Raw genomic sequence first — 23368 nt, forward strand, 5'->3', positions numbered from 1 at the left:
CGAGAGGAGGGGGAAAGAGGGCGAGAGGAGGGGGAAAGAGGGCGAGAGGAGGGGGAAAGAGGGCGAGAGGAGGGGGAAAGGGGGGAGAGATGGGGAAAGGGGATAGAGGAGGGGGAAAAGGTGGGGAGAGGGAGAGGGGTTGGGGAGTGTGGGTGGGGAGAGGGGGAGGGGGGATGTGTCCGTCCACACACCTCGTCCTTCTCCTCAAAACCCTCCACTGCCCTCAGGACCAGTCCCTCCTCCTCCGACAGGACATACGTGTCCTGAATCCCAGCCTCCAGATGCTCCCCCGGCTGCAGGAAGAACGACTTCTCACCCTGGGGAGGGGGGGGGGTGAAGGTGCAGAGGGTGAGGGATCATACTGTTCGAATGAAAGAGCTTCCCCCCACTCCGAAGGGGACAAGAATGATAATGTAGCCCGGTTCGGCGAGGTGGAGGGGGAAGAAAGAGGAGGGAAAGCAAGGGAGCTTCCCAGTGAATGGTGAAGCTTCCCGGGGAAGGGGGCTGGAAGGCATTGCCTGAGGGAGGGGCCTCTCAGAATGAGAGGGAAGGACCAAGAGGGAGGCAGGTTGGGGGGGTCACAGTGGGAGACAGGGGTGGGTGAGCAGAGGGCTGTCGACCCAGTGGGAGACAGGGGGGTGACCAGGAGAGGGCTGTCCTGGCGGTAGATGGGTGTGGGAGGTGGGGGGCGAGACACTGACCCAGTATCTCCCGGAGGGAGATAGGGAGGGGTGACAAGGAGAGGGTTGCCCCGGAGGGAGACGGGAGTTTGAGAGGGTGTCCCAGCGGGAGGGGAAAAGGGAGGGAGGGAGTCCTCACCTTGACCACCAGCTTATGCCCCAACTGCGGCTTCCCATCGGCCCCCCACGGGGTCGAGCACCACACAGTATTGCCGGGTCCCGAGCGTGGTCACCTCCACCTGACCCCACCACCTCCTCCTCCACACCCGGAACATAGGCCTCTGCCTCAGCCAGTGTCACCAGCCACTCCTCACCCGTCCGCCTCACCCGGTCCCTCATGTCCTTCATGGCCTGCAGAGCACGGAGATGGAGGGCTCTCTGCAGGAAACGAGAGTAGTGAGATGCATCGCGGAACACGGAGAGACCTCAGGGTACGGGGATCGACATGGTGGGGAGTGTTGTAGAACAGATAGACCTCGGGGTTCGGGGACCAACATCGTGGGGAGTGTTGTAGAACAGATAGACCTCGGGGTTAGGAGACCAACATGGTGGGGAGTATTGTATAACAGAGACCTCAGGGTACGGGGATCGACATGGTGGGGAGTGTTGTAGAACAGAGAGATCTTGGGGTACAGGGACCAACATGGTGGGGAGTGTTGCAGAACAGATAGACCTCGGGGTTCGGGGACCAACATGGTGGGGAGTATTGTATAACAGAGACCTCAGGGTTCGAGGACCAACATGGTGGGGAGTATTGTATAATAGAGACACTTCGGGGTATGGGGACAGACCCGGTGAATGGTGGGGATTGTTGAAGAACAGAGAGACCTCGGGGTACGGGGACCGAAACGTTGAATGACGGGGAGTGTAGTAGAAAAGAGAGACCTCGGGGTACGGGGACCGACACGGTGAACGGTGGGGAGTGTTGTAGAACAGAGAGACCTTTTCCGTAAGTATGAAGGCATTTACAACATCCAAAACTTCCTCATAAACTCCTGGGAGATACGCTCCCACCCTCCGAACCATCCACTCTTCCCCTGTTGGAGAGGATAAGAGGAAGGGAGAGGTGGGTTGGGGAGTGGACATGTTTGACACATCAGAACATCACCCAAGGACAACCCCTCCCACTTTCCTTGAGCAACACCCCACCCCCTGTTTTTCCTTCAACAGACCCAGATGTTCTTTCCTCTCCCCTCTCCCGCCGCACCCTCCCCTCCCCCCTCAGCACCCTGACCTCCCCCCCTTAGCACCCTCCCCTCCCCCGCCGCTCCATCCCCTCCCCCGCCGCTCCCTCCCCTCCCCCCGCCGCACCCTCGCCTCCCCCTCCGCACCCTCCCCTCTCCCTCCGCACCCTCCCATCCCCCCTCAGCACCTTCCCCTCTGCACCCGCCCGACCCTCCGCACCCGCCCGACTCCCTCCGCACCCTACCCTCTCCACCCTCACCTTCACCTCTCCCTCTGCACGCTCCCCTCACCGCTCACTCCAGCCAACTTCACGGGTCCTCACCTGTCACCCTGTCCCGTCCGTCACGATCCCGTGTGTCCTTCCTCGCCCGCAGTCTCAGGCCCTGGTTGTGGCGGATAACAATGGCGTTTATGGAGCAGATCATCTCCACCTCCGTCCGCGGGATGTACGTCCCTAGGGTGGGGGAAGAATCAGAGGATCCATCAGGATACAGACAGGATGGGGGCGTTGGGAGAGGTATAGTGGACAGTGTGAGAAGCTATAAGGGGTTACAGACAGGATGGTGAGTTGGGAGAGGAGTTGCAGACAGTGCAGGAGATGATAACAGGATACTGACAGGATGGGGAGTTTGAGAAAGTGCGGGAGGTTATAATGGGATACAGACAGGATGGGGAGTTACGAGAGTTATTTTGGACAGTGTGGGAGATTCCAACGGGATACAGATAGGATGGGGAGTGCGAGAGGTGTTGTGGACAGTGTGGGAGTTTATAACGGGGTACAGTCAGGATGGGGAGTTAGGAGACTTGTTGTGGACAGTGTGGGAGATACTAACGGGAAATAGACAGGATGGGGGAGTTGGGAGAGATGTTGCAGACAGTGTGGATGGTTATAACGGGAGACAGACTGGATGGGGAGTTCGGAGATGTGTTGTGGACAGTGTGGGAGTTTTTAATGGGATACAAACATGATGGGGAGATTGGAGAGGTGTTGTGGATAGTGTGGGATGTTCTCATGGGATATAGACAGGATGGGCAGTTGCAAGATGTGTGATGGAGTGTGTGGGAGAATATAATGAGATACAGACAGGATGGGGAGTTGGGAGAGGAGTTGTGGACAGTGTGGGAGGTTATAATGGGATACCAACAAGATGGGGAGTTGGCAAAGGTTTTGTGGACAGTACAGGAGTTTATAACGGGATACAGACAAGATGGGGAGTGGAAAGGAGTTGTGGACAGTGTGGGAGTTGTAACGGGATACAGACAGGATGGGGAGTTGGCAGAGGTGTTGTGGACAGTGCGGGAGGATATAACAGGATACAGACCGGATGGGGAGTTGGGGGAGGTGTTGTGGACACTGTGGAAGGTGTCAGAGAGAGGAATGTTTACAGAGAGGGAGTGGGGAAGGAAGGGGGTTTCAGAGTTGATTTCAGACCTGGACCCTCGAACAGCCACTCATCTCCCGCCACTCGCTTCTCCCCCTGATCCTCGAAGTCAAGCTGGGCCTGGAGGTGGAGAGCGGTGTTTGTCTTCACCACCTGTAGAGCGGTGGCTACCTGGAGTTGAGGGTGGGGGAGAAAGAGAGAGAGGGAGATGGTGGGGAGAGATTGAGGTGGGAAGAGCTTGAGGTGGGAAGAGAGTGTGGGGATGGAGGTTGAGAACAGGTTGGTAAATCCCCCAGCAATGGGAATGGAAGATTCGACCCCCCTCCAATGGTGGAGAGATCAGGGAGGTGCCAGGGGAGGGGGGGGGGGGAGGCTGAGGAATCTATGTGATATGATTGTTAAACCGGTGAAAACATCTTCTATATGTGCCCGACATTCATTAATCCCATTCAAAGTGGTGCATGGATAAGATGGTGTCCAAGGATAAGATGGTGTCTATCTTTTCTAATCGTAATCTACTTGTGACAGATGCGGACCCACGGGAGTGGAGATCTGGCACTCCCACCACCCAGTCGGCTGCTGTCAGCTTTGCCTGGGCTTGGAACGATGGGGGGGCTTTAGTTGAAATCTCGTGGCCCCGGGGCCTGTTCTTCTGAATGGCAGTGGTCACAAGGGGCTGCAGATTCTGGGGACTGGAGCAGGGGGGAGGGGAAGACCATCCCACAGAGGAGACAACAGGGGGCAGGGAGAGATAGGCGGGCACCTGGAAACTCCATGCGAGGGGCGCCCAGGGATGTGGACCGCTGGTAACTGGCTGGGAGAATATAGTGGGATACAGACAGGATGGGGAGTGGGAAATTGTAATGTGATATAGACAGGATGGGGATTTGAAGGTTTTCTGGACAGTACGGGAGTTTATAACGGGATATAGACAAGATGGGGAGTTGGGAGAGGAGTTGTGGACAGTGTGGGAGGTTATAATGGGATAGACAGGATGGGAGGCTGGGAGGTGTTGTGGACAGTGTGGGAGGTCATAATGGTATACCGACAAGATGGGGAGTTGGGAAAGGTTTTGTGTATTGGATGTGAAGGCGCCGAAGGGTCCCTGACTGTGTCAGAGGTTCAGATCCGGAGCTTGGGGTCACCGATGGTTTGGACTTTGGGGGACCCTCTTTTGTTTCCTTCTGTCCGAATGTAAGAGGTGCTTCTGGCAGTTCCTGCCAGGGTTGGGGTGGGGTGGGGTGAGTCTATTTGCCTTGCATCAGGGAGAAAAGAAGTTTCATGTTAAACGACCCTGTTTTATCACTCCAATAAACCGAATCTTGATCTGTTGGAAAGACATCGTCCAGGTGCAGCTTCCACCCAATCCAATCAATTGACCCAGACGTGGTTGGGGAGTTTCCCTGTACCTGGGCAATGGGTCTCTGCCCTGTGGGGTAAGACCATCTTGCTCAAATGGGAAAACTCCAACCACCAGCCACTGGCCAGTTTCGTGGTGGCTGAGAGTCCATTAATAAAAGCCCAGGATTAGTATAACACTATCTGGTACATGTCTATGGCATATCAATTTTATTAACTGACTCTCAATTGTGGATACTTCCCTGAACCCTGGAAGACTCCAGATTGATCAAGATGCCACCCGAGCCGGAGAAATTTTGCACCACTGGTTCCAATGTTTCGAAGCAAACCTGCGAGTGAACAATGTTGTGCAAGACACGGCGAGAATGGTCCATCTTGTGGGCCTCCTTGGAGAGCTACTCTGTAGTTAGGGAAACAGCTGTCTACCAGAATGAACTGAATCTCCCCAGAACCTATTGTTGATAAAGCCACAGAACACCTTGTTTGCAAGACATCAACTTCACACTTGAAGACAAGAAGCCAGAGAGAGCGAAGATGCCTTCACGCTCGCACTAAAAGGGGTGTCTGGAGCTTGTGCTTGCGCTGCTGTCATGGCTGAAGCCCACCGAGAATCCTTGATGCTGGATGCATTCATAATTGGATTGAAGTTGGGGTACATCAGGCAATGTTTACTGGAAACCCTGGGCAACAAGCAAAGGTCCTAAAGTCTGCTCTATAAGGTGCTAAAGCTCTTGAGAAAGAGAGAGGTGCTGAAGCAGCCCCCCCCCCCAAGACCCACCCGTGGCGATGATCCGCTGCTGGGCGATATTACACCGCAGCATAAAAGCCCCTGCAGAAAATGCTACTTCTGCAGTTTGGCGTTACATGTTCACTCTCAGTGCCCCACCCGGCAAGCCAATTGTGCCAACTGCGGAAAGCGAGGGCACTGGGCCAGATCCTGCCATGCACGAGACTCCTTGCCTGTCTCATGCCGTGAGCTGAAGAATAAGAAACGTTCAGCGCTACTAATAACCTGGGCGCTGCCACAACACTGCTATGTTGACCTGGAGAACCAATGATTCATCTTGCTCTTCTTCTTCTTCTACTGAAATCATAAGTGGAACAGCCAGCAACGAGGTGAACTCCGACAGATCATCGCCGCGGGGAGACCCTATTCTAGCGTCCAAAACGATTAATCAAGATGAACCCCACAACCTGCAGCATTCCACGATGAAAGTGGAGGTAAAAGGGGAACCTATTGTTCGATTCGGGCAGTCATGACCACTAGCGCCCTGAATCTTACCTTATATCCGTCTAAGCGCAGAATTTGTATGGGTTGTTCTGGACTAAACTGAGATGTAACAAGTTGCTGTAAGATAACCCTGAAGGTCCAGGGAAATGAATAGACAGACTTCAAATTGCATGTGCTCCCCAGTCTGTGAGCTCTGATGGTTTTAGGATTAGATTTCCAATGCCAAATGAAAAGTATCGTATTGGCATTTAACAGCCCATTACTATCGATCACGGTACCCCAAGAGGCTGTTGGCAGGTTATTGACTCTAAAAATTAAATCTCCATGTCTTTTTACCAATCTAACCCCGGATTGTAAGCCTATAATTATAAAGACTAGGTGTGACAGCAAAGAGGACAGACTCTTTATTAAGGACGAGGTTAGATGTTTATTGAAAGAAAAAATCATCGAACCCAGTCCAAGTCCTTGTCGCGCACAAGTTGTAGTCATCAAAAATGGCACACTTAGAATGGTCGTGGACTACAGCCAAACTAGAAACAAGATGCTTATCCCCTGCCTCGTATCTCAGACATGCTAAACCAGATTGCACAATATTCCACAATTGAGCTGAAATCAGCTTATCATCAGGTGCGTATTCACAAAGAAGAATGGTAGTTGACCGCTTTTGAGGCAGATGGCAAACTTTTTCAGTTTAAAAGAGTTCCTTTTGGAGTTACCAACAGTGTATCCATTTTCCAAAGGGAGATGGATAAACTAGTAGATGCTCATAACCTACAAGCCACCTTCCCTTATCTGGACAATGTCACTATATCTGGCAAGGACTTACAAAACTTCCTCCAGGTAACCAAGCATCTGCACTTAACCCTTAACGACGACGTGTGTATACCGCACTTAACGCCTGGCTATACTAGGCTATGTAGTGAGTAAAGGGGAGATCAGCCCAGACGCAGAGAGGATGAGACCACTCATGGATCTACCCCCACCTGCGACACAGAAATCCCTCAAGTGTGGCCTGGGGTTTTCTCCTATTATGCTCATTGGGTACCCAACTACGCAGATAAAGCATGGCCACTGTTTAAAACTACTAGTTTTCCCCTGTCTGAAGGAGCCTTCTGTGCTTTTGAACACATCAAACAGGATATAGCCAAGGCGACATGGTCAGCTATTGATGAGGATTTATTATTCCAAGTGGAATCAGACTGGGCCTTAGTAGCTACGCTAAATCAAGCTGGCAGACCTGTGGCCTTTTTCTCTTGGACATTACACAGGCTGGAGGTCAGGCAATCCTCTATTGAAAAGGAAGCATGAGCTATTGTAGAATCCATTTGCTACTGGAGACACTTTTTAGCTGGAAGGAAATTCACTTTACTGACTGATCAAAAATCTGCTGCCTGCAAGTTCAACACTAAATTGAAGAGAAAGATTAAAAATGATAAAATCATGCGTTGGTGAATTGAGCTTTCTACTTATTATTACAATATACTCTTATCACCCAGGAAAATTAAATGACCCTCGGGACACGCTTTCTCGCATAGCCTGTGCAAGTCTGTAACTGGACCGTTTGAAATGCCTTCACGATGAATTATGTCACCCAGGGGGACACTGGATTTTATCATTATGGTGAAATCCCTCAATTTGCCGAATTCACTAGAAGACATCAAGAAAATAACAAGTCCCATCTGTGTGAAGTGTAAACCATGCTATTATAAACCTTCCGCTTCCGTATTGATTAAGGTGTCTAGACCATTTGAACGCCTCAGCGTGGATTTTAAAGGACCACTACCCTCAAATAATAAGAATACCTACTTCCTTATCATTGATGAATTCTCCTGTTTCCCCTTCGCTATTACCATGTGGTGACGTTTCTGTTGGTTGTTATTAAATGTCTTGATATGATTTCCAGTTAACCCAACTTCATTCATAGTGACAGGGTCAGCTTTCGTGAGTTCTGAACTTCAGCAGTACCTTCTTTACAGGGGATAGCTACTAGTCATACTACAAGCTATAACCCACGGGGTAATGGTCAAGTGGAATGCAGTAACGGTACAATCTGGAAAGCTCTCACTCTAGCGCTAAAATCACAAGGTCCCCACCAGCCACTGGCAAGGTGTGCTGCTAGAAGCATTAATCTCTATCTGTACACTGCTTTGTACAGCTACCAATCAAACTCCTCACCAACGTCTTATTTTCCCTAGAAAATCGAAAACTGGATCGACATTGCCGACTTGGCTATTTAAGCCCAGAAAAGTTTTATTAGGAAAACATGTTAGACGCAGCAAAGCTGACCTGTGTTCAACTAATTCATGCTAATCTGCAGTATGCTCATGTTATTTTTCCTGATGGCTTTTTCTCTTAGGGATCTAGCCTCCCCTGGTCTGCAGCCTGCTAGCCCTTCCACTGATCTGACTCCTTCTCTACCCTCCCCGTCACGAGAAACACTCAAGGAGCAATACCCTCTTCATGGGAATGTTTCCTCGCGCTCGCTGCTCCCTTCCACACCTGGCAACAGAAGTCCTTCGGTTAGAGAGAAGACTCCTCCATCTATGCCCTTGCAAAGATCAACATGAATCTCAAAGCCTCCACAGAGGCTCTGTTATGACCATTTCTAATCTTGGCCAGGATCAGTGAGTGGAGTCGCCCTGTATTACCTCAGGCTTGCAGCTTGGTTTTCTCTCTGATCTGTGTTCTCCTTAATTCTGTTTCTAACCCTTGATCTTCCATGATTTTGCTTTTTTTTGTATTTTATTAAAATTGGTCTATTTTTATGGGGGGGTGAATGTGATGATGTAATGGGGGGTGTATTATACTGACTCCTTCTCAGGTATGGAGCTGTTATTGGCTCTGGCTGTAGAATGCTCCACCCGACTGGTACAACAGATGGAGATGCTTCCCCACTGGCCAGTTTTGTGGTGGTTGAGAGTCTGTTAATAAAATTCCAGTATTAGTATAATACATGTCTATGGCATATCAGGGACACGCCACCAACGCCCCACCCCCCGGTAACGCAGTGAGTGACATGTCCCAAAGCCGCAGGGAATCTTCTGCTAACTGCCCCCACCCTCCCATGTTCTTTCTGTTCCAAGTTCCAGAGTAACAGGCTGAGCAGTTTTCCCCTTTCAAATCGGTGGAGGGTTGGGTACACTTCGCTGGGTTCCTCAAGGTAGGTTCCGCCAGGTTCCTCAAGGTAGGCTCCGCCAGGTTCCTCAAGGTAGGCTCCGCCAGGTTCCTCAAGGTAGGCTCTGCCGGGTTCCCCAGGGTAGATTCCACTGGGTTCCCTGGCTCAAGGTGTGGCTTGGACCCAGATAGATTTTAACCAGGTTCGGCCCTTTCAAACAGCCCAGTCCGCTGGGCCTTCAACCGAGTTAATTGCCCAGTAAACTCCATTTTACGGCCCCAATGGTTTTTTCATACTCCATCCTGTTTCAGGTTAGGAAAAAAAAACATATTTGATTCAATGGTGAAATTTGAAGATACCTGACGACCTTTTGTATATTATTTTCACAAGGCAAGAGACAGGTGCAGGCCATTCAGCCCATCAAGCCTGCTCCACCCTGAGCCAAACCATTCTCACTACCAGTTTCAAGTTCTGACCTTTCCCCCGCCCCCACATCCATCGATTCCCTGACTAACCAATCTCTCACCCCACCACCCCCCCCCCCCACCAAAGCCTGACGATTGGGCCTCCATGGCCAGAGGTGGCCGCGAATTACACAAATCCCTCTAGCTAAAGAAATTTCTCCTCATCTGTTTTAAATGGGTTCCCTCTCATTCTAAGACCGTGCCCTCTAGTCCTAGATTCACCCACCCATCTTATTCACATCAACTCTGTCCAATCCTTTCACTCTTCGAAATCTCTCGATGAGATCCCCTCTTGTTCTTCTCGACTCAAATGAATATAGTTCCTCATACGTTAGCCCTTGCATTCCAGGAATCATCCTGGTAAATCTTCTCTGGACTCTCTCCAACATCATTACCTCCCTTCTAAGATAAGGAACCCAAAACCCTACACTATTCCCCTTGAAATGAACGCCAACATAGCATTTGCTTTCTTTACTGCCGATTCAACCTGGTGGTTCACCTTTAGGTTATCCTGCACATCCCTCTACCCTTTCCAAGTTTGAATTTTCTCCCTATCCAAATAATAATCTGCCTGTTTATTTCCTCGTCCAGAATGTCCAACTGCACATTTCTCCACATTGTATCTCATCGGCCAGTTCTTTGCCCCTCTCTCCCTAACTGTCCAAGTCTCTCTGCGATCTGTCGGTTTCTTCAACACATCCTGCTCCTCCATCCATCTTAGTGTCATCTCCAAACATGGCCACAAAACTGCTCAATCCAGTTTTCTAAATCATCAGTATACATTGTTAAAAGAAGCGGCTCCAAGACCGACCCCTGTGGAACACCACTAGTCACCAAAAACCAATCAGAATAGGACCCTTTTATTCCCACCCTTAGTTTTCTACCTATCAGCCAATGCTCCACCCAATCTAATATCTTTCCTGTAATTCCATGAGCTCAGAAGCAGCTTATGAGGCACCTTATCGAAGGCCTTTGGAAAATCCAAATCCACAACCTCTCCCTTATCCATCCTTCCAGAGATGTCCTCAAAAAAAATTCCAATAGGTTAGTCAGGCAGGATCTTCCCTTTGTGAACCCATGCGGGCTTGGACCCATCATGCCATGCACTTTGAAGTATTTCATAACCTCATCCTTGAGGATCGATTCCAATAACTTTCCAACTACTGACGTCAAACTAATAGCCCTATAATTTCCTTTTTTCTGCCTCCCTCCTTTCTAAAACAGCGGATCTACGTTTGTGACCTTCCAATCTTCTGGACCCATGAGTCTATTGATTTTGGAAAATCATTTCCAATGCCTCCACAATCTCCAAAGCCACCTCCTTTAGAACTCGTGAGTGCACCTCATCTGGTCCGAGAGACTTATCTATCTTTAGTCCATTTAGCTTACTAAGCACTCTCTCTCTGGTAATCTTGACTGTACTTAATTCTATTCCCTGACACCTCTGACTATCAGGTCTATTGCTATTGTCTTCCTCGGTGAAGACTGATGCAGAATACTCGTTAGTTCCTCTGCCATCTCTTGTGACCCATTATAATTTCTTCAGCATCATTTTCAATTGATGTAAACAACTTTTCCTCTTGTGAAATAAAAGAGAATTTTAAAAACAATTACAGCACCAAAACAGGCCAGTTCAGCCCATCTAGTCCACCTCCCACCTCGTTCCACACCCAGCCATACCCTTCTATGCCACTCTCATCCATATTCCTACCCAACTTTTCCTTCAGTATTAAAATAGAGTCCACACCGACAACTTTGGGCCAGAAGTTCGTTCCACACTCCCACCTCCCTCTGAGTGAAGAAATTCCCCCTCATGTTTCCCCCTTCAATCTCAATCTATGTCCACTGGCTTGAGTCTCCCCTGCTCTCAGTGGAAAAAGCCTGTCCACATTTACTCTGTCTATCACCCTCACCACTTTAAACACCTCGATCAAATTACCCCTCATTCTTCTACACTCCAGGGAATAAAGCCCCAGCCTGCTCAACCATTCCCTGTAACTCAAACCCTGAAACCCCAGCAACATTCTCGTAAACCTCCTCCACTTCCTCTCTATACCGTTTACATCCATTCCTGTCGTTTCAGTGACCAAAACTGCACACAATGCTCCAAATGTGGCCTCATCAATGTCTTGTACAACTTTACCATCACATCCCAGCTCTTGAACTCGATACTCTGAAGGCCCAAATACCAGGATTCCTAAATCCCCTTTGTTCTACTGCACTCCTCAATTCTCTACCATTTAATGTGTCTGACCTTTGCCGATCTGTCCAACCAAATTGTAGCACCTCACACTTCTCAGCATTAAACTCCCACTCTTCTATACAGCCTGTATCCCTCTGCAAGCTCTGCAAACCTGCCTCACTGTCCCCCATGCCACCTATCTTCGATTCATCTACGTGCTCACTAATCCAGTTAACCATCCCTTCATCCAGCTCACTAATAGAGATGGCAAACAGTGCCGATCCTGGGGGTCACTCCTCTAATACAGTTGGGCTTCCTGTTGAAACCAAATTCACCATAAGGAACAAGGAGAGAATCCAGTGCAAAACTAGGATTCTGAAGCCATAGGGAAACTCTGAATGAACCGTCGGCAAATGTCCGACTCTGGATTTTCTCAAACGTGACAGCTGAGAGCCGCTGAAGACGAGGGGGTGGGCTTGGATCCTTCCACTTAGACATACAGGCCCTACAAACCACTTTAAACTGTATCAGAGAGTGACGAGCACACACTGAAGAAGTGATACTGATTGGAGAATTCTTTCCCATTCAGTATTGATTCACATTCACTCATTGCAGTGGAAGGGGGGGGGGGGTGGGGGGGTGGAGGCCAGAGTTGAAACTGTTTCAAAGTTTTATATTAATAGACACACACACACAGGCCCGTCACCGAAGACTCTCGTAAACATCTACGGGTGGACCGTGGAGAGCATTCTGGATGGTTGCATCACTGCTTGGTACGGAGGCGCCAACTCTCAGGGCAAGAATAAACCGCAACATCAACTCTCCCCCTTCCCCACCCACCACAACTCTCCCCCTTCTCCACCCCCCACCCATCCCCCATGATGTTCCCCCTTCCACAACCACCCACCACAACTCTCCCCCCTTCCACAACCACCCACCACAACTCTCCCCCTTCCACAACCACCCACCACAACTCTCCCCCTTCCACAACCACCCATCACAACTCTCCCCCTTCCACAACCACCCACCACAACTCTCCCCCTTCCACAACCACCCACCACAACTCTCCCCCTTCCACAACCACCCACAACTCTGCCCCTTCCACAACCACCCACAACTCTGCCCCTTCCACAACCACCCGCCACAACTCTCCCCCTTCCACAACCACCCACAACTCTGCCCCTTCCACAACCACCCACCACAACTCTGCCCCTTCCACAACCATCCACCACAACTCTGCCCCTTCCACAACCACCCACCACAACTCTCCCCCTTCCACAACCACTCACCACAACTCTCCCCCTTCCAAACCACCCACCACGTCTTCCCCAGGCACCAGACTTCACTCCATCGAGGACGCTGACATGGGGTGGGGTTTCTTAAAAAAGCAGCCTCTATCTTCCACCACCCAGGCCAGGCCTTCTTTACTCTGCTAACATCGGGGAAAGGGTGCAGGAGCCTGAATACGAACTACTCAGCGGCACAAGGACGGCTTCTTCCCCTCCGCCACCAGATTCCTGGATGATCGATGACCCACAGATACTGCCTGACTCTTTGTGCAGTTATTTTGACAGTTAATGTTTTCTCTTTGATACTGCTGCAAAAGATCAAATTTCATGACTTGTTCGTGACAAGTCTTCAAAATACCGTCTCACATTTCAGCATCAAAATCCATCCATAAGTCCTGATTGTGAAAGAGGAGACAGTATTTCAGTTTCGATCCCCTTTGCTCTGCTGCCAAAAATAAATTCAAAAGGGAGGGGGGGGGGAGACCCCTCCCACCCCACTCACCTGCCCCAGCTCCTCGCCGGGGTAGAGGGGGAAGGGGTCCTGCGAGAGCCGCACCTCCCGGTCGCCGTGGCGGAGGCGGGCCTGGCCGAAACCGTCGCACACCGGCACGCCCTCACGGTCACGGACAACCGGGTTCACCACCACGCAATAGTGACGGGGTGGGATAGTCACCATCTGCTCTGGGGGGAACAGGACCCTGGGGGGGGGGGGGGGGGGAGAAGAGGGCGAGAATCAGTGATCACAGGCTTTTCTCCCCACTCTCTCGATTCCCCATCACTCCCACCCTATCCCGCTGGCTTACCCCCTTCTCCCCTCTCTCTAGCCCCGTCTGCTTGCACCCAATCTCCCTGCTCCTCTCACCCTCCCTCGCCTATCCTGCCCACACAAATCACACCTCTCCCTCCTCCTCCTTCCGCCTTCCCATCTCCCCTCTCCCCATCCCCGTCTCTCTCCATCCATCTTTCCCCCCTTCCTCCCTCTTACTCCCTACCTCTCATTGTCTTGCCGGATGTAGGTTTTCGGACCATTCTCGATGCGAGCCACATTCGTGTTCTGGTCCAGTACATGGATGTAGTGATAGGGAGCGATACGGATGATCGAATCCTCCATCCCTCTCACTGGCAAATCACAACCTGGGGAGTTGCAGTGACCCGTAAAATGTGGTCCCCTACACCCCTCCACCTCTGTAACCCCCTCCAGACCCCTACACCCTTTCGCTGTGTCTCTACACCCTCCCTGTCTGTCACACCCTCAGGTCCTCTACACCCTCCCTGTCTCTGTAACCCTCACCCTTGTTCCCACCCATGTTTCTCTCCCTGCCATCTCCCCTTCCCATATTCCTTCTCCTCTCCCTCTTTCTACCCCCCTCCTCAATCACCCTCTCTCTACACCCCACCCCTCACTTCCCCTTCCCACTCCCTTCCCTTCTCAAACACTCCATTTATATCAGGGACATCCACTTGCCCACCCGCACCACTTTCCCCCTCCCTCATCTCCCTTGCCCCCTCCCTTACCCTGCCCCCACCCCATCCCCTCTGGCATCTGCCTGACATCCCCATCCTTCAGGCCAATGGTGAATTCAACTCAACCTTCTCGTCTCCACCACCCACCCCTCCTGAACTTCCTGTTATCGCAACCAGCCACTTTTCTGGAGGAGGGGGAAATCAGCCGGGGGGGGGGGGGTAAGTCATGGTGGGTGGGGAAGGGGGAGAGTTGTGGTGGTTGGGGAAGGGGGAAGAGTTGTGGTGGTTGGGGAAGGGGGAAGAGTTGTGGTGGTTGGGGAAGGGGGAAGAGTTGTGGTGGTTGGGGAAGGGGGAAGAGTTGTGGTGGTTGGGGAAGGGGGAAGAGTTGTGGTGGTTGGGGAAGGGGAAGAGTTGTGGTGGTTGGGGAAGGGGGAAGAGTTGTGGTGGTTGGGGAAGGGGGAAGAGTTGTGGTGGGTGGGGAAAGGGGAGGGTTGTGGGTGGGGAAGTGTTGTGGTGGGTGGGGAAGGGGGAGAGTGTGGTGGGTGGGGAAGGGGGAGAGTGTGGTGGGTGGGGAAGGGGGAGAGTGTGGTGGGTGGGGAAGGGGGAGAGTGTGGTGGGTGGGGAAGGGGGAGAGTGTGGTGGGTGGGGAAGGGGGAGAGTGTGGTGGGTGGGGAAGGAGGAGAGTTGTGGTGGGTGGGGAAGGAGGAGAGTTGTGGTGGGTGGGTGGATAGGGGAAGGGGTACAGTAGTGGTGGGTGGGTAGGGAAAGGGGAGACAAGTGGGGAATGGGGAGTCTAGTGGGTGGGTGGGGAAGAGTTGTGGGTATTGGGGGAAGGGGGAGTGTTGTGAAGAGGGTGAGTTGTGAGGGGTGGGGAAGGGGGAGAGTGGTGGGTGAGTAGAGTTGTGGGTGGGGGTCAGTGTCTGGATACGAGCAGACGTTCAGCCGGGGTGTTTGGGGAGTTCCGTGTCACCGGACTCTTGCCAACTCACCGCCGTCCAGTCCCGACGCCCTTCCGGATGTGCACAAGCCTGGTGACGTCTGATTTCAGGCCCCGCCCTTCCATCCACCCAGCGCGAGATCAATGACACCACCCAAGACTCGTGCAGGTCAAACCTGGCAGCCCCACTAATGTAGCTGCAATTCCGGGAGCTTCCTCCGACCATCTTTGGCCGGGGACCTGGCCCCGAGTTGGCCGACAATGGCGAGGGGCGCTTCCCACAGTGCACCGGGGCTGAGAAACACCCCCGCCCAAGCATTCTTTCGCAGTCTGCGTCACGGTGGGACCAGCTGAGGCCGTTCCCTCCCGTCCTCCCTCTCCCCTTGCACCTCCTCCTCCCCTCCCCCCGTCCCCTCCCCCCGTCCCCTTCTCTTACCCCCCCCCCCCAGAAAAACCACAACACAGATCAAGGTGATGGTGGCTGATTTATTTTCCCAGGAATCTCCACATCCAAAGTGGGTGAAGGGGATTTCAATCGCAAGATACGCCATCTCCCCTCCCCCTTTCGATCCACAACCCCTCTCCACCAGTTCCCCAACGTCAACCTCCCAGTCTCACAGGTCGAGGGAGATAGTTTGCGCCCCCCCTCCATATTTTCTCTCCCTGCTCACCTCTTCCCTCCCCCTCCTCCCCCTCCTCCTCCCCCTCCCCTCCATGCACTCGCTCCGCTCCCCTCTCTTCCTTCTCCCCCTCCCTCCTCTCGCGCGATCTCTCCCCGTATCATGCGCTCCCTCTTGCGTTTTCTCCACCATCTCGCATGCTCCCTCTCCTCCCACGCTATCTCCCCCTCGCACGCCTCCTCTTTCTGCCATCTCGCACGTTCCATCCTCTCGTGCACCCTCCCCCTCGCACGCTCTTTCCCTCGTGCACTCTTCCTCTCGCGTTCTCTTTCCGCCATCTCGCACGCTCTCCCCCTCGCTCTCTTCCACTCCCCCTCGAGCGCGCCCTCTCGCGTTTCCCACCCACCACTACTCTCCCCCTCTCGCGCGCTCTCGCCCTCCCCCTCGCGCTCTCTCTCCCTTCCCCCCTCGCTCATTCCCCCTTCACCCCCGGCATGAGGACTCCTGCCCGCTGGCATTGGTCCAGAGAGCCCAGGTTATGTGCAGCAGCGCCAAGCTGGACCAGGCTCACCAGCGACTTGGCCAACCAGACCGGGGTGGACAGCCACAGGGAGAAACGGAACATTCCGACATCCAAACCAGGCACTGCTGGTGGGGGGGGGATAGTGGGTGGGAAGAGGTGGGGGAGGGTGGGTGTAGAAGAGGGAAAAATGGAAAATGGAATTTAATACAGACAAGTGTGAGGTATTATACAAACCAAGGTTGGACGTCCAAAGTGAACAGTCTGGGGATACAGAGACATAATTCCCTCAAAGTGGAGTCACAGGTGGACAGGGTTGTAAAGAGAGCTTTTGGCACATAAATCAAAGTATTGAGTACAGGAGTTGGGATGTTATGATAAAATTGTACAAGACTTTGGTGAGGCCACATTTGGAGCATTGTGTACAGTTTTGGAAAGATCTCAATAAGATAAAAAGATGCAGAGAATATTTACTCGGATGTTGCCCGGACTTCAGGAACTGACTTACAGGGAAAGGTTAAACAGGTTCAGCCTTTAATCCCTGAAGTGTAGAAGAATGAGAGGAGATTCGATTGAGGTGTTTAATATGATGAGGGGGTTAGAGTAAATGTAGGTTAGCTTTTCCCACTGGGGGGGGGGGTGAGACACAAACCAGAGGAAAAATTTAAAGGGGAACTTCTTCACACAGAGAGCAGTGTGGGGGGGGGGGGTGGAGAACAAGCTGAAGGGGTGAATATGAGCTCGATTTTAACATTGCAGAGGATGGGCATGTGGATGGGAGGGGTACAGAGGGTTATGAACTGGGCAGCCCAGTGGGACAGGAAAGAATCATAGTTCAGCACAGATTCGAAGGGCCGAAGGGCATGTTTTCTGTCATCTAATGTTCTGCGGTTCTGTGGTCTCACTGGGTGGGGGGGGGCTTCAGTGACATTTTCCTTGGGGTTTCCCAGAGATTCGGGGGCTTGGTGTGGTGGGGGTGGGGGAGGAGTTGTTAAATAATTTTTTGGGTGTTTTCGAGAGTAAGAGATGTTGGGAGGGTGGTTGAGGGGAGGGAGGGAAACGATGTCTTTGACCCTGGAGATATTGGTCCCCTTGGGAATCTGCACCTCCTGATGGCAAGGGGCATTAGGGAGAGGAGAGGAATTATTGTGTATCAATGATTCGGAGCAGGGAATATGCCTAAATTTGCATAAGATGCCAAAAATCAGTGGTGCTGAGGACCAGGAGAGGCTGCAGAGAGACTTGGCCAGATCAGGAGAGCAGGCAAAGAGGTGGCAGGTGAAACACCATGTCGGGAAGTGTCCAGTCAAGCACCTTGGTCGGAGGAACAGACTGGCAGATGATGATTTAGATGGAGAGAAAATTCAAAATTCCCAGGTGCCGAGGGACTCAGGGGTCCTTGTGCCAGACATCTTGAAAGTTGGCCACCTCGGTGGTGAAGAAGGTTGGCGTTTGTTTCTGGAGGGATAGCATACAAGAGCAGGGATGTGATGTTGAGATTCTATAAAGCCCTCCTGGGGAGACCTCCGTTGGAGCGCGGGGTACAGTTTTGGGCGCCGTACTTGAGAAAAGATGGGCTGGTGTTGGAGAGGGTTTGGGGATGATTTACTGGAAGGGCACCAAGACCAAGAAGGAAAGGTGTAGATCAACGATATGGATGATAACGCGGTGAATTGGATCAGCAAGTTTGCAGACGACACTGGGATTGGTGGCAGTGTGGACAGCGAGGAAGGTTTTCAAAGTTTGTGGAGGGATCTGGACCAGCTGAGAAAATGGGCTGAAAAATGGCCGATGGAATTTAATGCAGACAAGCACAATTTGAAAGGGAAAACCAAGGTCAGATGTACACAGTAAATGGTAGGGCACTGAGGAGTGGAGTAGAACAAAGGGATCTGGGAATACAGAGACATAATTCCCTGAAAGTGGCGTCACAGGTCGATAAGGTTGTAAAGAGAGATTTTGGCACATTGGCCTTTATAAGTCAGGAGCTGGTTAAAACATTGGTGAAGCCAAATTTTGAGTATTATGTGCAATTCTGGAATATAGCAATAAGATGGAAAGATGCAGAGAAGATTTATTGGGATGTTGCCCTGACTTCAGGAGCTCAGTAACAAGGAAATGTTAAACAGGTTGGGACTTTATTCCCTGGAGCGTAGAAGAACGATGGGAGATTTGATCGAGGTTTACAAGATTATGAGGGGTACAGACAGTCAGTGCAAGTAGGGTTTTCCCACTTAGATAAGGGGAGATAAGTATGAGACATCATAGTTTTAAGCTGAAAGGGGAAAGGTTTAGGGGGAACATTAGTGGGGTTGGGGGGAGTTCTTCACTCAGAAGGTGGTGGGAGTGTGGAACAAGCTGCCATCTGACTTGGTGAACGCAGCCTCGATCGTGTGTTTTAAGAATAAATTGGACAGGTACGTGGGGGAGCAGGTCAGTAGAGACTAGGGTGATTATGGTTGACACAGACTAGAGGGTCCAAATGGCCTGGTTTCCTATGCTGTAGCGATGTACAGCTGAATATGAAGAATGGTTGTCAGCCGTGGGAGTGGGTCATGATTAAAATGGCGGAGCGGACTCGATTGGCCGACTTCTGCTTCTATGTCTTATGAACGAGGGGGTGCTCCTGAAGGGTCTGGCAAACATTCAAGGGAGGAATAACTCACCCCTTGGACCCTCCGTGAAATGCAGAACGTAGAGAGAGGCATAAAATAGCTCGTTCCCAGTGCACATTAGAAACAGAACCATCTGCGTGGGAAAAGCAGAGAGATTTCACTCATCAGCAGAGGACTGGAAGGGGTTACAGAGATAGTTAGGGGTGTAGGGGACCAATGGGGGTTACAGAGACCGGGAGGGGTGTAGGGGACCGGAGGGGGTTACAGAGACCAGGAGGGGTGTAGGGGACCGGAGGGGCTTACAGAGACCGGGAGGGGTGTTGGGGACCAATGGGGGTTACAGAGACCAGGAGGGGTGTAGGGGACCGAAGGGGGTTACAGAGACCGGGAGGGGTGTTGGGGACCAATGGGGGTTACAGAGACAGGGAGGGATGTTGGGGACCAGGGAGGGTTACAGAGACAGGGAGGGGTGTTGGGGACCAGGGAGGGTTACAGAGACAGGGAGGGGTGTTGGGGACCAGGGAGGGTTACAGAGACAGTGAGGGGTGTTGGGGACCAGGGAGGGTTACAGAGACAGGGAGGGATGTTGGGGACCAGGGAGGGTTACAGAGACAGGGAGGGGTGTTGGGGACCAGGGAGGGGTGTAGGGGACCGGAGGGGGTTACAGAGACTGGGAGGTGTGTAGGGGACAAGGGAGAGTCACAGAGACAGGGAGGGGTGTTGGGGACTGGGGAGGGTTACAGAGTTCGGGAGGGGTTGTAATGGAGGATTTAGACTAGCTTATGAAAGAAGGGATGCAGTTGCATCAGAAGACATAATCTCAATTCCACTATAGGGCCCAGGATGCAGTTGAACTGGAATACATTATCTAAATTTACACTATGGGGCCCAGGGATGCAAATGAATCAGTAGATATTATCCAACTTCCACCATGAGGTCAAGAAATGTAGTTGTCTTTTTTTGGTCGCAGACTGTCAGGAGACCTTAAAGATAATTAAATCATTTGTTCAAAGAGATTAGATCTGAAGTAAACTTTTGGGTAATATAAGCCATGGTCCCACTGCTGAAGGTTTTTTTTTAATTTTTTATTTTTCACACCATAAATCACAATAGCCATGATATACACTTTTTCTTTTTCACACATTTACAGTGACTTTTTCTCCCCCCCCTCCCTCCTCCCAAGCCACCCCCCCCTCCCTCCTCCCAAGCCACCCCCCCACCCCCCCCCCCTCTCATCCATTTTAGGTATACAATCTAGGTTGCATTAATTCAGTCAGACAATGTTGTCATTCAACAAAAATACACCAGAAATTCTAATGAGTCCATTCTTTTCTTTTCTTCTCCTTCCATCAACTTAGGTAATGTTTGTTCCCGGTAGGTTTTCGCTATTGTATTTAATGTAAGGCTCCCATACTTGTTCGAATATTTCAATATTATTTCTTAAACTATATGTTATTTTTTCTAATGGAATACATTTATTCATTTCTATATACCATTGTTGTATTTTCAAATTATCTTCCAATTTCCAGGTTGACATAATACATTTTTTTGCTACAGCTAGGGCTATCTTAACAAATCTTTTTTGTGCATCTTCCAAGTCAATTCCAAATTCTTTATTTTTTATGTTACTTAGGAGAAAGATCTCTGGATTCTTTGGTATATTGTTTTCTGTTATTTCATTTAATATCTGATTGAGATCATCCCAAAATTTTTCTACTCTCTCACATGTCCAGATTGCATGAATTGTTGTTCCCCTTTCTTTTTTACATCGAAAACATCTATCAGATACTGTTGGGTCCCATTTATTTAACTTTTGCGGTGTAGTGTATAGTCTGTGTAACCAATTATATTGTATCATACGCAGTCTCGTATTTATTGTATTTCTCATCGTTCCAGAACATAATTTCTCCCATGTTTCCTTTTTTATCTTTATATTTAAATCTTGTTCCCATTTTTGTTTAGTTTTACCATTTGTTTCCTCATTCTCCTTTTCTTGCAGTTTAATATACATATTTGTTATAAATCTTTTGATTAACATTGTATCTGTAATCACATATTCAAGGTTACTTTTCTCTGGTAAACTCAAATTGCTTCCTAATTTATCTTTCAAGTAGGATCTCAGTTGGTAATATGCCAGCGCTGTATCTCCAGTTATATTGTACTTATCTCTCATTTGTTCAAAGGATAAGAATCTACTTCCTGAAAAACAATTTTCTATTCTTTTAATCCCTTTTTTTTCCCATTTTCTAAAGGAAAGGTTGTCTATTGTAAAAGGGAGTAGCTTATTTTGCGTCAATATTAGTATTGGTATTTGATAATTTGTTTTATTTCTTTCTACATGAATCTTCTTCCATATATTGAGGAGATGGTGTAATACTGGAGAAGTTCTATGTTGTACCAATTTTTCGTCCCATTTATATAATATGTGTTCAGGTATCTTTTCCCCTATTTTATCTAATTCTAGTCTCGTCCAGTCTGGTTTTTCCCTTGTTTGATAAAAATCTGATAGGTACCTTAATTGTGCGGCTCTATAATAATTTTTGAAGTTTGGCAATTGTAAGCCTCCTTGTTTATACCATTCTGTTAATTTATCTAGTGCTATCCTCGGTTTCCCCCCTCTCCATAAAAATCTCCTTATTATTTTCTTTAACTCTTTGAAGAATTTTTCTGTCAGTTGTATTGGCAATGCCTGAAATAAGTATAGTATCCTTGGAAAAATGTTCATTTTAATACAGTTTATCCTTCCTATCAGTGTTAGTGGTAGCTCTTTCCAATGCTCTAAATCGTCCTGTAATTTTTTCATTAGTGGATTGTAATTGAGTTTATATAATTGGCCTAGATTTTTGTTTATTTGCACACCTCGGTATCTTATTGCCTGCATTTGCCATCTGAATGGGGATTCCTCCTTAAATTTTGAGAAATCCGCGTTATTCATAGGCATTGCTTCACTTTTATTTACGTTTATCTTGTATCCCGACACTTCTCCATATTCCTTCAATTTCTTATATAGTTCTTTTATTGATAGTTCTGGTTCTGTTAAGTACACTATCACATCATCCGCAAATAGACTGATTTTATATTCCCTGTCTTTTATTTTTATTCCTTTTATATTATTATCTATTCTTATCGATTCTGCTAGTGGTTCTATAGCTAGCGCAAACAATAATGGTGATAGTGGGCATCCCTGCCGCGTTGACCTGCTTAAGTTAAATTGCTTTGATACATGTCCATTTACTGTCACTTTCGCTAACGGTCCCTTATATAATGCTTTAATCCAATTAATATACTTCTCCGGTAAACTGAATTTTTGCAATACTTTGAACAAGTAATTCCATTCTAATCTGTCGAAGGCCTTCTCTGCGTCTAAAGCAACTGCTACTGCCGGTGCTTTATTTCTTTCTACTGCATGAATTAAGTTAATAAATTTACAAATATTGTCTGTTGTGCGTCTTTTTTTGATAAATCCAGTTTGATCTAAATTTACCATTTTCGGTACCTGTTCTGCTAATCTGTTTGCTAATAGTTTAGCTATTATCTTATAATCTGTGTTTAGCAGAGATATTGGTCTATATGACGCTGGTGAGAGTGGATCTTTCCCTTGTTTTAGTATCACTGTAATTATTGCTGTTTTACATGAATCTGGTAAGTTTTGTGTCTCATCAATCTGGTTGATTACATCCAGGAGGGGCGGTATTATTAGATCTTTAAATGTTTTGTAGAATTCTATTGGGAGTCCATCCTCTCCTGGTGTCTTATTATTTGGTAAATTTTTTATTATCTCTTGTATTTCTACTGTTCCAAATGGTTCTGTTAATTTATTTTGTTCCTCTATTTGTAGTTTTGGTAGTTCAATTTTAGTCAAAAATTCATCTATTTTCCCTTCTTTCCCTTCGTTTTCAGTTCGGTATAATTGTTCATAGAATTCTCTGAAGTTTTCCTTAATTTCTTTTGGATTATATGTAATTTGTTTGTTTTTTTTCCTTGTTGCCAATACCATTTTCTTAGTTTGCTCTGTCTTAAGCTGCCATGCTAAGATTTTGTGTGTTTTTTCACCTAGTTCATAATATTTCTGTTTTGTCTTCATTATATTCTTCTCCACCTTCTATGTTTGTAATGTTTCATATTTTATTTTTTTATCCGCCAATTCTCTTCTTTTGGTTGTATCTTCTTTTATTGCTAATTTTTTTTCTATGTTTATTATTTCCCTTTCCAACTGCTCTTTTTCCTGATTATAGTCCTTCTTCATCTTAGTTGCATAACTTATTATTTGTCCTCTAATGAATGCTTTCATTGCGTCCCATACTATAAACTTATCTTCCACTGAT

General features: G+C 49.1%; 1 protein-coding gene across 1 annotated transcript in view; it reads right to left on the reverse strand.

Annotated features, from left to right (window-relative positions):
- mvp (major vault protein) overlaps positions 1 to 23368 on the reverse strand; it is a 62209-nt gene that overhangs the window by 21277 nt on the left and 17564 nt on the right. The window contains 10 exon segments of the mRNA XM_069926880.1: positions 192 to 317; positions 820 to 864; positions 866 to 925; positions 927 to 1058; positions 1623 to 1717; positions 2188 to 2319; positions 3298 to 3418; positions 13390 to 13585; positions 13880 to 14021; positions 19095 to 19176. Of these exon segments, the coding sequence (XP_069782981.1) occupies positions 192 to 317; positions 820 to 864; positions 866 to 925; positions 927 to 1058; positions 1623 to 1717; positions 2188 to 2319; positions 3298 to 3418; positions 13390 to 13585; positions 13880 to 14021; positions 19095 to 19176 (1131 nt within the window).

Source organism: Narcine bancroftii, chromosome 3 (assembly GCF_036971445.1).
Source record: "Narcine bancroftii isolate sNarBan1 chromosome 3, sNarBan1.hap1, whole genome shotgun sequence".
NCBI classification, from domain to species: domain Eukaryota; kingdom Metazoa; phylum Chordata; class Chondrichthyes; order Torpediniformes; family Narcinidae; genus Narcine; species Narcine bancroftii.